The sequence below is a fragment of the Ischnura elegans genome, chromosome 6, assembly GCF_921293095.1.
Source record: "Ischnura elegans chromosome 6, ioIscEleg1.1, whole genome shotgun sequence".
Taxonomy (NCBI): Eukaryota; Metazoa; Arthropoda; class Insecta; order Odonata; family Coenagrionidae; genus Ischnura; species Ischnura elegans.
Window position 1 is genome coordinate 8,228,797 of NC_060251.1, and position 18,178 is coordinate 8,246,974.

The 18,178-nt window shown below is 43.1% G+C and overlaps 1 protein-coding gene across 4 annotated transcripts in view; it reads left to right on the plus strand.

Moving 5' to 3' along the window:
* The window catches only part of LOC124160748, a 327,883-nt gene that overhangs the window by 134,504 nt on the left and 175,201 nt on the right, over positions 1-18,178 (plus strand). For all 4 annotated transcript variants that reach the window (XM_046536756.1, XM_046536759.1, XM_046536757.1 and 1 more), the window contains 2 exons: positions 11,200-13,096; positions 14,607-14,892. In XM_046536756.1, coding sequence (XP_046392712.1) covers positions 11,200-13,096; positions 14,607-14,892 — 2,183 coding nt within the window. The remainder of the gene's footprint in view (positions 1-11,199; positions 13,097-14,606; positions 14,893-18,178) is intronic.

Sequence of the window (18,178 nt, forward strand, 5' to 3'; positions counted from 1 at the left end):
GAACGCTGATTTTAATATATTTTAATGGAGACAGGTTGAACAATAAATTGAAGTAAGAACTTTTATACTACATTGCTCTGAAAATAGGGGGAAATTCGATGAATTTACTTTGAAGTTTCCTAGCCTAGGCTAAGCAATGAAAGACGATGTAGTTAACATCTCTAATGATGATGAGCGCCGAGACGGAGCTTGAAACGTTGGCCGATATGAAAGAATTAACCCGGTGGGAATCCCGAGAACAGTTTGCTCACACATTTCGCCGGGAAAGCATCAAATCATATTTAACATCTCTAATGTTATCTATTATTATTTCGTGATTGTAGAGATTTTATATATTGTAGAGATTTTATATAGTCCTACGGAACATTAGTCCGTTAATCTCTGCGAAGAGAATTCTGTGTAATGCTTGTGGTATTTATCAAATTAATAAGGCGATTTTATTATTTTAAATTCAGGTGTTCGTGTCGCGTATTACTCGTTAATCCGGTGTACCGAATGTTACCTTAAGTAATTGCGTAATGCAAAAAAATCTCGTTTTTTTTTGTGATGTCACGGTGTGGGGTTGAGTGATAATTTTTCCTCAAATCACGAGACTTGGAAATTGTGTCGTCACAATGCGGCGCTGCAGTCACAATGTTCATTGGCCGTGGGCCAAGGATTGTTTTGCTCGTCTGTGGTCCCTTCCGTAGAGTCGTACATGTAACTCGAAATAACCATATGAGTTCAAAGAGGAGTCTGGTGAAGGGGATTGCGTCTATCAGCGTCCGGTTTGCTGTTCCTTTACGACGCTGTCGTAAAGGAGTTTCGCCCTTTCCTTAGGGGTCTGAAGCCTGCCCGATTCCCCCATCGCATAAATTGTATGTAAAGCTGAATTTTCTAGAGCGAGGAAAATAACAAGCTGCAAAATGAAATTTTTCTAGAAAAATCTTAGTTATCTAAAAGAATGACAGACTTTAATTGTGAAATCATGTACGCTATTACCTGAAAATATAACTTTCTTCTGCTATAAACATAATTATTGATTAATATCACTGGGGTGTATGTTGGTTGAAATAAGAGAAAAAATAAGAACCTTATTGTAATTTGTTTTAAGTGGATCATACGCGAGGGAATTCTGCGACTGCAGTGATACTCCGTGTATATTTAAATGCGTAATATCATGGTGTGTTCTGGTTTATAATGAGTTAATTCTTAACTCCCGTTTGTCTTGCCCTCCTCCTTCTATCATCGATCCTTAAGGTACGTGCGAGAGATAGAGAGAGGCGAGGGCCAACATCTCCAAAATGAATCCAACGAATATTCCTGAATAGAGGCCTGCAAAGCAGCTATCATCATCGGTCAACAATCCTAACATTGCTTTGACACAGCTCTCTACTCACGTCAGTTATTCTGTCCGCTAATCTTTTATCACCAACGTATTTCTTCTCTTTCACATACTTCTTCACCTTCTCCATGTATATTATTTGAGGTCTTTCTTTTCCGTCCTTGCCATCTACTTGTCCCTCGGCGATTGTCTCCGAGAGTCCATCATGTCATATTGCCGATTAGATTGTTCCGTCTTCTTACCAAGGGTTTTATGAGGCTTCTCTCCTACTTCTCTCGTTATATTTCATGCTGATGTGTCTTCTTCCTCAATACACAGTTAGAACTAACATAGCGCGGTTGCAAAGTGCACGAAAAAAATGACTACGCCACTGCGCATTTCAAAGTTTCACGCTAATTTTCCCGATAATTACAAATCGTCCAAAGCGCACTCTAATTTTCGCCCTAATTCATTACGTGTACTTCCATCCGCGATAATATATTTCTTTGAACGCTACTATTTAGCTATGGGTACTTGAATCTCACGCTAAGTGCTCCGTAAGTACGGATAATTTATTTCTATTGTTTTTTGTTTCCATAAACGGGCGTTGCGGGAATCTTTCGCCATGGACACGCACGGTGGCGGAGGATGAAACATGTTTTTGGGAGGAGGGCCATTTTCGCGAGTAGTGCTGCATCGCTGCAGTCTCCCCCTACCTCCTCTTTTTGCTCGTTTTGCGTATCTCTCTCTCTCTCTCTGCGGTGTAGGTCCTCGTCCTGGTGAAAGTGTTCCACCCTCCCCACCTACTCCAGGTCGTTTTTTTCTCCCGTCGCCCAAAAGGGATGTCGCCCTTGATGGGGACTCCTTTGCATTCATCTCAGCCCGTCCTTGCGCGCTTTTTCCGCCATTCGTCATCCTTTCCTTTCGCATTCCCCGCAACTTTTGTCCCCAAGCCTGTCCTCTCTATATTTTTTGGGTGCGGGTACATGTGGGCTTTCACTAGTTGACTTTTTTCCTTTAATTTTCACGTGCAATAATGCGCTCAATTTCGGATTCCCTCATATGACTATGGGGTGGATTGCATGTTTCTAACATAGGTGTGGTTATTCACTCAGACTCGAAATCGCATTTCATTGAGAGAATTGGGAAAAGGATGAACGGGAAAAAGATGGAAGGGACCGATAAGTTGGGGTGAATAAAAAAGATCCTCCTCACGCAGCCGTTTTCTCCTGTGTTCAATTTCATCTCTTTGTGTTCTCTTTTCTTCCATTTTCAACTGCGATAATTTGCTCGCTTTGTTCTTATAAACCTATAAACGCATTACAAACGCTCGCTACAAACCAATTACTTTTATTTGCATTTTTTTAGACCGGCCAAATAGGGCGGAAATTCATAGGCCAAGTGGAAGACACAGAGATTCCTATATAAATAGACAGTCAATGTTCTCAAAAATATTTTAGTTTTAACGACTATTGTATCAATTTTAATGGCGAAATTTTAGATACCATAGATGAGGCTGTAAACTGGATATGCTGGGACAGCCTGCAATTATTAATTGTGAAAATATTCTCCGCCCCTTATCTCCTCCCCCAGTTCTACAACCTTCAGCCAATCTCCTCATCATGGTTGCCTTGCCATGACTCTTCACAAAACAATCGCCTCCCAATCCCTCTCCCCCCTTTTGTTTGCTCTATCATTCATAGCCTTCCCCTTCAACCAATTGATCTATACGTGCCCAACCGCCTCCATTGGTGCCCAGCAAATGACAGTGGGCTGCCCAAACTCGGGTCGGTCGATATTTAACATGGTGTGAAAAGTTTATACTGTGTTTCAGTATGAATTAACAACTTCCACTACGTCTCACTAGAAACGATATCTAGCTTGCGTCCTCTCTTATGGTAATGGGATGCAGTGGCGCAGCGAGGGGGGGGGGGGGGGGTTAGGAGGGGGGATAAACCCCCCCCCAGACCCCAGAAATTTATTTAAGTTTAATCCATTGTACTTAATTGGATTGATATTACTAATAGAATAGTGTAAGGATTAATAAATTACCCCTCAGAAAGCCGTAAAACTCACAATTTTGAACCATTTATCTTAAAATTCCGCAATTTATTAATCTCGCACCTACCGCTTATCCTGGTGGGTATTCCATACCCCCACACACCCCGGTATTAGTTGCATCTAAAACCCCCCCAGCCCTAATTCCTAGCTGCGCCCTTGATGGGATGGATTAGTTGCGCAGGCAGTTCATATGACCACTAGCCCATTACAACCCAATGTTGCTTCTAAGCAACATCAAAAAATATATAAATTTTCAGCTCCATTTAGGAAATATCGGAACTGCGTATCATTTTGTGGTGTAAATTTTAATAACGAAATATTTAGCTGCATCTATAATTATGATTGAGTGCAAAATTTTCAAGTTTTCGAAATGAGAAATGTTGGAATTTGATTTCTCCCAGAAGGAGCGCTGGCTTAGAAAGGGTTTATATCGAAAATGAATTTTCAGTTTTTCCTCCATGGAAATGGAAATCCAACCACTATTTTTGGCTTGAGTGTTGAGCATGGAGTCCATCCGTTGAGAGTCGAGTTATTCCCTCGGCGGCCTTCAAGCTTTTTCTTTGGCAATTTAATCCCTATGAAAACATAAACAGGCTCAGACTTATTTCGAATGGGTGTAATCATTTGGTTATTGCCTGTACAGCATTTTTAATTAAGTACATATGAATGAAATATGACTCTTCTTGTACTTTTTTGGAGTACGATGTCAACCGAATTGTGATCTTTTTGCGAAGTTAGCTGATGCATCAAGTCGATCACACTATAATTTAGTGCAGCGTACCCTAATTGAGAACGTAATTGGAAAAGCGGAATCAGAGCCGGTATTAGATCCGCTATTTTGCCTAAGCGTAAGGCCATGCTTTTATGGTTTATGCTTTCCGAAGATACAGAATCTAAACCTAAAACTACCTATGACCAAGCGAGCCTCCACTTGGAATTGAGCCCGGGAGCACGTATCTTTTAGCGTCTATGAGCGCAAATTGAGGTTTTCCTCCTAAAGTGTCTGTATTACAGTGCCGTTGAAGTTTTATTTTTGTTTACAATAATTTTGGCGTTCTCGTCTTGGGTTGCGTGCATTCGTGCACGTAGCGTGTGTACTTCCCGGCGGACGTGAATTTTTAATGGCGCCCGTGAGTACGGGGGTGGCGGCTCACAAGGGCCGCCTTGCTCGCGTGTCTTAAGCCCGTGAGTGGTCGTCTTGCGGGTGCGCGCCCAACCCTCTCTCTCCACCCTTCCGTCTTGAACTCACGAAATATTTAAGTGGTAGGTCGGTATATTTAGTCTTGCGGTTTAGTCGTGGCTAAAATGTTTCAGTTTTTTTTCGCGGGAATATGACTTTCTGTCAAACTGGAGTGAGACCGCTAACGTGCCATTTTCCTCGATGAAATTCGAAGTACAGGTGTTCTTCCGCAAATTATCTGAATTGTATTTCGAAAAGTGGGTAGTATTAATCTATTAATATCTATTCTGCGTTGACTCATGTCGAGGTAGAGTCGATGTATTTTAATTTGTAGGAAAAATTATTTCGGGAGTGATATTGACCTTTTCTGTGATCTACTTAGTTCATATTTAATTAATTATTTGTATCTTTATTTTCTGCCATTTATATGTAAGAATTGAATTGGACGCCAAGTTTTGTTAATACTTGGGCGATTATTTTGTAAGCTGAACGGGTAATATAACCTCTTTTATGTAATTTTTTCTTAAAATGATGTACAATTTCCTTTGCTTAGTTTATACACTCTATACCAACTCCCATTGAAAGCAGACTCAGAGAGGATTTTTATTGAGGGTTATATTGAATAATCTACATTATATTCATTTGTGCTTATGTGATTCTGGGAGCGAATCGTCGGTAAACTTGCAATCGATGATTTAGAAATAATCTGCATTTTGTAGGGCCTTTAGGCGTCTGGACCGGGACGTGTGTGGAGGCCCGCCATCCTGGAAACAAGAAAATAAAGAAATGATTATGCGTTAGTCTGAATTGGTTTGATGAATCTTGCGAGAGGGAATTGCCGTGGCATGCGATGATTCGCCATCATTGATTTATTTATTTGCATTAATTCAAATATAACCGGGTTGTACCAAAAAAGAGAATTGAACTTGGGGCCGAACCAATGTTTAGAGTTCAAAATCGTATTCCCCTAATGTAAGGGGCGGGCCGCCCCCGAAATGAGAATCTGCCCAGTGGCGCAGCGAGGGGGGGTTTTGGGGGATAAAACCCCCCCAGAGCTCAGAGAAATTTTTAAGTTTAATCCATTTTACGTAATTGGATTGATATTAGTTATAGAATAGTGTAAGGATTAATAAAATATCCCTCAGAAAGCCGTAAAACTCACCATTTTGTACCATTTATCTTAAAATTCCGCAATTTATTAATCTAGCACCTACCGCTTATCCTGGTGGGTGTTCCATACCCCCACTTACCCCGGTATTAGTTGCACCTAAACCCCCCCCCCCCCCCCGTCTTTATTCCTAGCTATGCCCCTGAATCTGCCTACCTACTCCGCTGCGTCCGGCAGAAGGTGATGTGTGGATCGGAGAGAGGCTACACTCGGACTTTTATTTTTGATGAAATACGTACAAAAAATATAGCATTTTGTTTAGATTAATGCTAGACTCACATATCCTGCTTGCGTACTCGTGCCGTGTATGTCTCTCCATGATTTGAGACGAGTTGTTATTCGTAGCTTTGTTGCCATTACCTTCACTCGTCCGTGGCGACGCTTAAAAAGCAAGTGTCAACACGAAAAAGGCCTCAGAAGTGTGTTTGCCAGGTGAGGCACGTGCGTTCGTGGGGAAGTTACAGGCATACGCTCGCCAGACTTTTCTCCTCGGCGCCGACGTGTCTCTGGAAATCCCCATCACCTTTTACCCCTTCCTCTTTTTTCCTCATTGCCATCTCGGATTCCCTTCGCCGAAAACCACTGGTCGCTCAACCTGAGAGCATTCCCTTGTCAATCTCTGACACGCACCATGAGATGTGACGCATCGAAAATACCCACCCACGCTCCTAATAGTTTCTCACCTTCTTTCTGCATAATTTTCGGTCTAAAGTAATGAAAATATATTGACGAAGAAGTTTCTATTGTTATTAGTATTAATATGGTCTTGAAAACCATATCATATGGAGCTCCACAGTTCATAGCGCTTCTCAAAATAAGAAGATATCAATACCTTCTTTGTTATCGACAAAGTAGATCCCCTTATCATGCTCTTCGTATTGGTGTGGTAGTCGTCTTTTCGGAGCGACCCGTACCTACCTAAATTAATGACCATCATTGCTTTATTCCTAATCCCTCTACGTTTTATTTTCTAGTAATAGAATAGATTCTAATTATCATGTGTCGTAATAAAAGTTTAACGCCCGCTTCTTCATGCACGCTACTTTCGAACGCGGAAATAACTCAATCGGTGGGTATGAGTAGTATTTTTGTTGAAGTTCATCATGATATTCCTCCACATCTCACGAGGAAGAGCTGTTTTTCAAGGAACTGAGTTGATTTATGTAACAATAACGGTACTCCTATAGTGCTATACTCACGAACAAGGAAATGCATAACAGTATACCTGATATTACCGCGATAAAGAAGGTAACCAAAGCCAAATATTTGATAAAACAATACCTAATACTAACGATATTCTCCCTACCTACAATTAAAAAATAGAAAAATGAATAGATCTATCGATAGAAATTAAAAATATCTGGAATATGAATTACCCATTGTACCTATTATACTATTAGCAACATACATAATCATAAAATCCCTAAGTACTGATGACGAATATTATAAAATCATCATCTGATATGGCTTGACTTTGATCTGCCACCTGCTCGAACGTGACAGAGTTAAATCTGAGAATAAAATGCGGAAAAATTAATAATGTTAATAAAAAAAATTACACGACAAATAAACCTAACCTAGGAGAGACTCGGCCATGATTACAGAAATCCAATATCCTGAACACCTGCCATGTTGAACGATAGTTCCCCTTTGTAGAGGAATAGTGAAAGAACACAGAGGACTAGACTTTGTCCGTTTAATGTCTTTTTAACTCTTGTAAAAATCTGATGGAGACATATTATTTCCCTCCGATCAAAATATATCCATCACAAATTTAGTGAAAAAAATTGAATAAAGCACACCCCTCGCGATAGAGGTAGAAAGAATATGGAAGCAAAAACCATGTATGCATGATAATGATGTCGGTCATAATATTTGTAATGACGTCAGTTTCTGGTATCAAACGTTTAATATGTTAGGAAAAACACGGAGGGAAACCTTATCCGCCTTCACCTCAATGTAAAAATCCACCCAATAATAGAAAAACAAATATTATTAAAGGCATGCAATAGTGTCAGAAAATTACTTAGACCGCCGCAGTAAGAAAATCGAATATGACTTGGCTACTACCCGTCGTGTTTGATCATGCCAGCGAATACTTCTATTCAAAGATAACCATAAAATAATAATTAAACGACTTCAAATAGGCGAGATTGAGGACTCTACCCAACCATCAGCTCCGTCTCGAAGGCTCACAATCCTATTTTATGAAGTTCTCACTGGAGACTTCTTCATGCTGCGATGATATTAATATAATAATAATAGTAATAAACGTCTTTATTGGGCGAGATTGGGACTAGAAAGTCCCATCTTCCATCTAATCCCTCGTCAAACATGAAATATATGCATTTAAATGATTGTCAAGTTGCTCATGACGTTACATGCAGAGAAATTACATAAAAAGAAATGTAAGTTCCATTTTCAGTCAACGAATAAAATTATAAGTTAACAAAGTTACCATTGACCAAGTGTAAAAAGATGTTAGTGAACGTGGGAAAAACCTAAGGATATTGACTGTCGTCCATATTGGAAAAAAACTCACTGCAGGAAAACGCCCACACAAGAAGGGGGCGTGAAAAACCTGCAAAAACCTACTGAGAGAGCTAATGTAAACCTGGGTATCTACAAATACAATAAATTACATGGAAAATGTCACCCAGTACCTGTAAGGAAAAAGAAAATTAGATGAAGCCGGAGGAGATAAGTGATGAATCTTTCCTACTGTTCCCATGATGTTACATGTCTCGTTGTTGTTCTTGAAGAAGTTTTACGTGTAGTGCCTTTTTGAAGGAGGCGAGTGATGATGATTTACGTAGCGGTAGGTCAATGTTGTTCCATTCCAGTTCCATATTGGGGTGATATCTACTCAACGTGAAGCATTGAGCTTCACAATCTCGCAGATTGACGCCTGGAATAAGAGAACTATTCGACGCCTGGAATAAAAGAACTAAGATCGTCTCACGAGATACGCCCATGTTTGGTTGGATCTTCGTTGGAGCGACTTCCCGAAATAGAAAGAGAATGTCGCTCATTGCGGTCGTCGCCATATCCACGGACGTCATGTTTGTTCCTCGTCTTTCATTTTTTTTGCGCGCCCCGTGAGAACAGCCTACTTTTCCACTCCACCATTTGGCTCTCTTTTTTTCCCCCAATCTAGTCCATCTCATCGTCTCTCACTTGATTCATTCGTGCATTCAATTGTTCCCACGGAGGCAACAGGGTCTTCTTTGCGACACCCACGGGGGAAAGTTCCCTGCCAGTGTCGATCCAGAGTGGCTAGCTTCAGGGTGCCTCTCTCCGCAGTTTCCTCCATCGCTCGCATTTTTCCAAGAGGCCCTCAAAAGACGTACAAAAATCCGATCATTCGTGCAAGCCCGAGGTATGTACTATTGGGGTCGATTTCTTTGCCATTCGATAACCCCTTGCCACGCGGCCTTTCGGTGGCTGCATAGACGCGGATCATAGTCCTATCCTCGATTTTCGCGAGTTAATATTTTTGACAGGTTTTATGCGAATTTGATGAGTACAGGCGTTATTTATATTTTCCCATGATCTCGAAAGTTTTTAAGGTCTTTCTACAAATGTAAAAGCGGCAAACAATCGTGAAATTGTGAAAATTTGCATTCGCGAAAATCTTGGAGTCCTATCCATTGGTAATTTTTAGTTGGGGAATTCCATGTCTAGTCCAGAGGGGATCAATGGAGTCTCGGAAAATAATGGTCTCGAGTGTGTACGTTGTTATCGTGCTGAGTCATCTTCCGTCCGTGACAATTCATGGCTCAAGACGCTCTCTATGCGGATCACCGTTCTCCATTCTCATGAGCGAGTCAATCGCGAACGGTCGATCGTCGGTCACTGCCTATGTCAATCTCGACCGATGTCGGTCACTATCTATGCTTACCTTTGCCGATGTCGAACGCGACTGATTTCATTCGAAACGCCTGATTACCATTGATCAACGAACGGCATCGGTCGCAAATGATTGACGAACGACTTCGGTCGCGAGAGACCGAAAAGATCGTGTCGTTCATCGATCAATCAGTTCAATGATCTCGATCGAGCACGTCGGTCGCTCACGACGACCGATCACTTCTGCAGACCTCTACCTATGCTGTGGATGTGTTTTAAGCGCCACCCGTGACCGCCTGGGCGATTGGTGAAATCCCTGTACGTTGGGGGTTAGGAGTAGTCGGGAAGAAGGGGTTGGTGGCACTATATCGATTCCGCCACCCATCGACCTCACTCTGTGTGTGGTGGGCGGCATTCGGCTCCGTATCAGCCGTTCTCTACGTGGGCGACCGGTGGGGTGGACGCCAGGGATTAGCCACGAGGTGTGTGTTTGCGGAGGGCCAGATGGGAGAAAGAGACACTTTGGATCGTTCCTTCGCTCCCTCCTATTCAACCCTCTGCACGACTTTTCCTTTGAGCAATGCGTGGCTTCCTTTCACGTCCGGGATATGTTTTTTGCTATGGTGATGATTAAAAGATTACGTGGCCGTTCCTTGATTTCATTGCGGTTTACTTTTAAAAGTCGATCAAAGGTTTTCTGTAGTGTCGGGCCAACAAATTAAGCTTAGTTCTGCCAATCTAATAGTTATATCGTGCTTGTGAGGTTGATTGGTGGTGCGTACCGATTCATTTTTTCATTCGAAGTAACTGCTCATGGAAGAAAAAAAATGTTATCGTCTTATGCTTTGAGACTCGGCCTCATCTTCTATTAGCTCTTCACTCTTAGGAAATAGCGGAAATTTACGTTTGGATGTGTCGTTTTCAACTCTTTTAGCAGTTTTCCCTTTTATTTATATGTTGCCATCTGCCACTTTCAACTTCCTACTATTATTTCCAAATGAATTATTTTGATGCTTTATGCAGTCATATGATGGACGCCATGAAAGTGGCTTGTTGTCAGTTCGCTACAATATTGTTGTACGAAACTCAAGAGACTCCTATGTCCTTGATTAGATTTCTGCACGCTGCACAAACATCTGGGATGGGAAAGAAACATTGGAATCAACCTTGAAAAATGCTTGCTGAATCAGCTGTGGTGGTTCATTGGGCGTCACTTTCCTGCCATTGACAGCCTTATAAAGGATCTCCTTCATTTTCATGTGGCCTTTAGGCCATGTAGCTCATCTTCCTCGAATATAAACGCTGTTGTTGATCCAATCGAATGATTTGTGTTTTTATCTTAGGAATATGTGGGGCGTGATGGACGTAATGGTAGAGCGTTTGGCCTCTCATCTTAGGGTCCTGGGTTTATTCCCTGAGTGAAGTTCTAGGACACTATTCACAATTATCATCGAAGTTCGAGGTATTCCATGGACGTGAACCGACCCTCATACCCTGAATTTTTTAACTTGATCTTGTGGAATGAGCCCTACCCGCGCATATATATACTTTCGCGTTGATTCAATGAATGAGTGAGAGTGTAGTATGGAGAATGTGCGGATTGTCATGTTTCTAATCTTGCCCTTTTTATTTGTGCAGGGGGAGAAGGCGACCAAGCGGACGACCCCGTACTCTCGGGGCCAGGCCACTTCGTTCGGCTTCAAGCGGAGGACTCCCACCGCCGTCAAGTCGCCGCAGGCCAAGTCGGAGTCGCGGTCGGGCGCCTCCTCGGGCCGGGCCTCGCCGCTCCTCGCTGAGGCTCTGCCCCAGCCCTCGCCCGTGTCGCCCGTCAACAACAACCCTGCCAGCGGCGGGCGTCCCATCAACCGATTCGGCTTCCGTGGCCCCGCCGGCAACGTGTCGCTGGTGAGGGGCGATAAGGTGGGTGACACCAACTCCAACGAGGCTCTGCCCTTCGCCCCGCCCACGCCCATCGTTTTCGCCCAGAAGGAGGCGAGGAACAATGCCGTCGTGGACAGGAACATCCTCACCGAGTCGAACGCGAGCTCGCGCGCCGGCAGCAACAAGAACACACCCACGCAGGCCCGCCTCGCCGAGCGGCTGACGTTCCAGTCCAAGCAGCTCCCCCGACCGCAGGTGCCGCAGCTCATGGGAAAGGCCTCACCCATCCCAGCGTCTGCTGCCCTAGTCGGAGGCGGGGCAGTGTCCAAGGGTGCCAAGACCGCGGCCAACCGCAAGATGGCCCAGCACCGGGCCGACTCCTCCGAATCCTTGGGAGCGGACTCCGGCCTGGGCATGTTGGACAGCATCAGGGCCGCCGGACCGCACAGCGGCAGTGGATCATCTGGGGCCACATACAGTGGCGTGGAAGCTGCCGAGACGGACACCTTGTTGGGGGTGGAGCCCCTGGCCACGGCGGAGCTCTGGGCTGGTCCCGGCCTCACCCTAGTCTCGCCCCCGCCGCCCCTGCCCCCCCTGCCAACCAACCCCTCTGCCCGCACACTAGAAGTGGTGCTCAACCAGGCGGGCGGGACTTTCGAACTCCGGGACCGGGGTCGCAAGGTGGGTGTCACGGAGGAAAAGAAGCCACGTCCCACCAGTGGGCTGCCACGACCAGTGAGCAGCATTCCAGGTGCCCCCACTGGTAACGTCGTCCGTCAGAGGACACTGGCTTACAGGCCACAGGCCGTGGAGAAGGACAAGAGCTCAAACAGCCCCAGCCCGGTGCCCCATGCATCTCCAGCCAACAAAGTGACTACCACCGCATCTGAGCCAGAAAGAGATGAGGGCTCGGGGGAGAACGAGGAGAAGGCATGGCGCGATAGGTCAAGCACAGAGAAGTCGGCTCAGAGGGGCAGCGTGGCCTCGACGAGTGAAGAGGAAGGTTGTACAGGGTCTGGGAGCGAGGATCAGGAGTGGGGTCACGGTGAAGCTATGGCTGACGAGCTGAGTGATGAAGGCTGTGTCAGTTTTGCTGGTGGAATTATATCAAGCAGTGGAGATGAAGCCGGCTCAATAATGCCCCAGGTGCCAAGGGTCGTGCACCTCACAATATCACCAGGTGTGTCTCAACCATCGTTGCATCCTCTGAAAACAGTCCTTGAGAAGTCTAATGAGCGAATCTTCAGTAGCAGTGGAAGCAGTGCCAGTAGCAGTGGAGGTAGACCCAGTTCAGGAGCTGGTGTGCGACCAAGGCCTGGTGGTTTCCCTAATGAGGTCAATGTTAGGCGCCAGAATAGTCAGTTGTCTGTGTCGACTACTCCTGCCAGCAGTGAGTCTCAGGATAGCCCTAGTCCTACCGGTTCGCTGTCCCTGTCTGATGGCAGTAGTCCTGGTGCGTTGGGAGGTGGTTTTGGCCGAAGTTGCAGCAGCGGTGCCGATGACTTCCTGATTGATGACGAAATTGCAGATCAGCCGGGGTTGACCTTTTGCGCTGGTGACGTTGCAGCCGAGTTGACTGAGAGCTTCTCCTTGCTGCAGGCGGAAGAGACTTCTGCCACCCTTGTCGAAGGAGAACAGTCCAAGCTCAGCTCAGGTGAGTTGGTGATACCCGACATATGTTTTAATGTTCATGAAAGTAATTTGTTTGCATTAATTCTCAATTCATCAGGGGTTTGATAACATTTTTATGTATTGCATATTTAAACTTGTTTATATTAAATTAATCCTAATTTACTCATTAAAGTTTATTTAAGTATTCATTACAGATAAGTAACCAATTACTATTTTGGTTTTCACATGTCTCAGAACTTATAACACTGCTATTAACTCCAGATAATAAACAATGTTCATTTTTTGAACCATTTTTTGAACCATTCAAAATTCATAATTCTTTGTTAAAAATTTCGTGGGTGCTCATCATGGTGAATAAAAACTTTTGGGCTATGTCTTCGCATTCTTGGGTGGCCCCAACATTTCCCGACCAATGCTGATCACTTTCTCAAAGGATTCTGACCCAAGAATTGACTTAGCGGCGAGTTAGCCCAAAAGTTTTTATTCACCATTAAAAATTCAGTCTAGAACCTGTGAGTTCTAAATATTTCTTTGATATATGATGCAATATATTTTAAAACTTCTGAGCTTATACTTCAGTAGGAATGGTTGTTTTCTATTTTATAATTTTATCATCTACATATTCCAATATCTGTAATATGAATTCAAATATCCATATACTTATCAATATATGGTGGATAAGTTCCAGAAGTGAATGGGCAGTTATTGAAAGGGATTCCTATCGTTCATAAAGGACCTGATCACACCTTGTGGAGTACATGTGAAACTCTTTGCTTATAGAAAATGAGGGAATACCAGATGTGGGAAATGAGGGAATACCAGGATGTGGGAAAGGAAGTAGGAGTCTAATAAGCATTTGAAGATCAGAGTATTTTCCTTTGCTGAAGGTTTGTCATGTTCATACTGTTGCATATTATTGTCATCTTGATGGATTAAAAAAATACAGTTATGATTACTAGAATATTAAATGAGAGAATTTTCATGGGAATAATTTAATATTTTTTAGAAAACAACCTGGTAATACCCTGGTATACTCATTCATGCTCAGTCCTGTACATGTATTTGTTTAAAATGAGTTTGAAATGCTTGAATTTACTTGTTTGCATATTAAATTAGATTAAAACCTTGTTTTGGTACAAGTCATGGAGATATGTATTTGTATGTTATTATATTTTTATTTGGTTGGAGAAGTACTTTTTGTGTTTTTATTTTATTTGTTACAGTTTAGCCTATAACAGATGTTACGGACCATACTGTAAATTCTATTCATGGAAATCTTCTCTAGATTCATGAATGAGAAGCCATTATGTTTGGTTTTCATTATTTTGCCATCAGTTTAAAAAAAAAATATCTATTCCAGTGGTTGCTTTTTTAGTTAGAACTTTTTTCATGATAATGGTTAACTTTTGTGTAGCCTCCCATTTTATTTGCCATGAGTTTTCTTTCCTTTTTTCTCATTTCATACTTCTATGCCTGTTGGTGAATTTGTAGGCTAATGAGAGTACATATATCTTATTCTTGCATGGTTGTAGCCAGTGGAGGGGGTGTAAAGCCAGATGACGATGATCCCACCATTCTCGATATGGGACTCGTGAGTGAGGGTAATCTGGAAGACGATGATTTGATCACCCAGAGTAAGACAAACGGGACTCCTAGGCACCGGGCATCCTCTATTGGTACATTGTCTCCATGTGACAGCATAACCTCGGACGATCTAATGCTTGACTTTGAGCGCAGTGAGTGCAGTGTCGCCACCAACTCAGCTGCAGCACCTGCATCCTCAGCCGCCTCGTGGGATGAAAATGCTGTAACCGAAAGGTTAGTATGATCTTGTTTGTTCTTACTCTTAGGAGCCCTTTTATGCTCCAGTGATCTTAACCTTTTTCTTCTTGAGTGATCATGTTGGACAGTGGCGCAGCGAGGGGGAGGTTTTGGGGGAATAAAACCCCCCCAGAGCTCACAGAAATTTTTAAGGTCAATCTATTTTGCTTAATAGTGTGAGGATGAATAAAATATCTCTCAAGAAGGCCGTAAAACTAAGCATTTTGAACCATTTATTTTAGTTTTTTTCTGGCGAAGGGCCTCCGCACCTCCCGCTTATGCTGGCGGGTATGCCATGCCCCCAGGCCCCCCAGTATTAATTGCGCCTGAAACTCCCCCTAGCCTTAATTCCTAGCTGCGCCCCTGATGTTGGATGCTATAATATCCCACTAATTTTTGGAGGTCAGGGAGATCATTATAATCATGAAATAGTTATTAGACTTGAAATGGGCCAGGCAATCAGGGAATCTCTTCCGTGGCATAAGGGAAAATTCATCTCATAATGGGTGTGTAAAAATTACTGTGAAATATACAAGAATTGCCATGAGAAAAAATTCCCGTGGACTGGGAATCAAACCACGGACCTTTGGCTTTCAGGACCACTACGCTATCCAGGTTCTTTAATTCCCATGGCAATTATACCGAGGCTCATGGTACTAGGTGTTAGGCCCTCGCAGTCCATCAAGGATGGCAACGCGAGGGAGAAAGGACTTCCAAGAAGCCGCAACCGGTTTAGAGCCTCAAACCTGCACTAAAGCTGCGCAAAGCAGTATGTGTAATATTTCTAACCCAACCGTGTGAACGGCGGTGAAATATACAAGAATTGCCATGAGAAAAAATTCCCCTGGACCGGAAATCGAACCACGGACTTAAGTGTTTTTTCTCATGGCAATTCTTGAATTGTGAACCTGACAAAGTTTTACTCTCTTATTTCCAACATGGAGAGGTTTTACAAAGCCAAGCCTGAAGTTATCAGTGATCTTATGAAAATTTTTGTTTGAATGAAGTGAGGGATTAGTCTGGGATTTTTAATTTGGGAATGTTGTAACAATGTTGAGCACATTCATGCTTCTCATGCGTCAATTTGATCACTTCACAGTGGAATGGATTCTTATTCACTTTGCTTTTTTACTTCTGAAACAAAGAATCTGTGATCTCCTTCAAACATGTACTTATTCAACCAATTTCATCTTGTTACAGCAGTTTGAGGTGAAAAATAAACCTCATGTGACCTCATCTTTCTCGTTGTAGTACATCAAAACTAGTGAAATTAATTTATATTTGTTTAAAATTACTTGTTCTTTGTTAAACCAGATATCCTACCACATCACACCTGAAACAACTATTTCTATGAAAATAAATTCTTTTTGCTGAATTGGGGTCTTACACTCAGGCCCGAAGTCTCAATTCGGCGAGAGTTGTCCGATGGCAGCACAAAAGGAGGGGTGAAGAACCCTGCACCAGCACGGTTTGCAACCAGTCACCCACCCCCAAATGCGCCTCACACCCTCTTATAGTCACATAACGTTGTCCCATGCATATGAAGCAAAGAAACAAGCCTGAACCACCAAAACAAGCCCTTTCTTCGAATCACCTAAACAAAAGATTCTTCCTTTGGGTCCTTCACATTCGTCGTCCTATCTGTCTCCTGTCTTCATGGAACCTGTTTGTTTGCATGTGACATGGGGACTTCCCTTTCATACCTGGCAACCTTGCCCCCTACCCCGAGCTAAGCCCTTCTGCCTGTAATTGGACAACTCTCGCCAGCCAGACTGTAGTTGAGGGGAGTGATCTCCCTCAAGAGTGAACAACTACTTACCGAGGAGTGGCGGGCATACATATAGTGAACCCCTCAACAATAGTTTGTGATGCCATCTACTTATATGTGAAAGGAGAACAGCAAGTTTTGGGAAATTACTTCATTTGGAGGGAAGTATTTTGTTTGGGAACTGTTGTAGGGGTTGTTTTAGAAAGCAAGTCATAAGGTTTTCATTCCTTGCAAGCAAATTTCTTTGAGAAGTACAACAATTAAAACCCAAGAGAAACAAAGGCGAGGGGCCTTTCTAACTGCCTGGAAATTACAACATACTGCGTTCTATGTACTCCTGGATATCTGAGCCACTTTTGCTTCAAATAATAAAAATATTTTGTGGTATATGAGATCAGACACCAGCCCAAGCTTAGGTTAAATGCTTAAACTTGGGCTGGTGTACTGAAGATGCTGAAGAGATGAAAGAGGTGATGGTGTAATATGCATAGAAATAACCATGATTAGTGTGTGTTAGGTGTAGTAAAATATTGGTACAGCCACTTGAGTGATAATCATGCACTACCCTCGTACTCTTTCATATCACAGTTAGCCATGCAGACATATTTATAAGTCGCAATTCAATTTTCAAAATTGTTCACCTCCAGAAACAATGAATTTCTCACAAACAAAGTCAGTTTGTATCATTCTCAAATGTTTTCTTCATCATCTTTTCCATTCCCGCTGTCATGACTGATGAGTGTCTACTACGTATTTTGTTCATCGTTAACATTCATTCTACCGGCTTTAATCACTTGAAATCATCTGTACGCATTAGTATGTGAGGGTCTTAACAGAATCCCATGAATATTTTTGATTTCATTAAATATCTGGCTCATGTTTGTAAATGAGAAAAAAATAGTATTCTGCGACACTGTCTCAGGCAGTACTCTGTGGAAGTCAATCATACTGAGAGTAAAAGATTGAACACCAATGCAGCTTCCACTTAAATCTTTATTAGATACGACCATGGTTTCGTAGCGATGCTACATCATCAGGTGGACAAAAAGTAAACGACATGGGTATGTATAGTTGAAAAAACCGTTGCCAACACGTGGGGGTGGTTAGGGTGGAGGAGGCTTAAGGAGGAAGGGATGGGGGAGGGGTGATGAGCCGTTGTTGGGTGAGGTGAATCAGTCTCCAGCTCTGCCCGGGCGTCTAACCTGCATCCTCACGTGAAGGGAGTACCGCAACGGTTGTCTCAGTGGGTGGGTAATGGGTGAGGTAAGGGAAATGTAGGAGGGGGGAGCGTGAGGGATACAAGTGGTTAACCAGTTGGTCTGAGTTGAGGTGAGTCAGGATCTCAAGCTCTTCTAAGGCGTCTAATCTGGGCCCCTTCCTCTCGACATGCAGGACTTTTGTAATGAATTCACTGCTGTGGCCTTCTTCTATTAAATGCTTGGCAAATTGGGAGTTTTCCTTCTTGTTAATGAAACAGGCCCGGTGTTCTGCAGCTCTGGTGGCAAACTTCCTCCC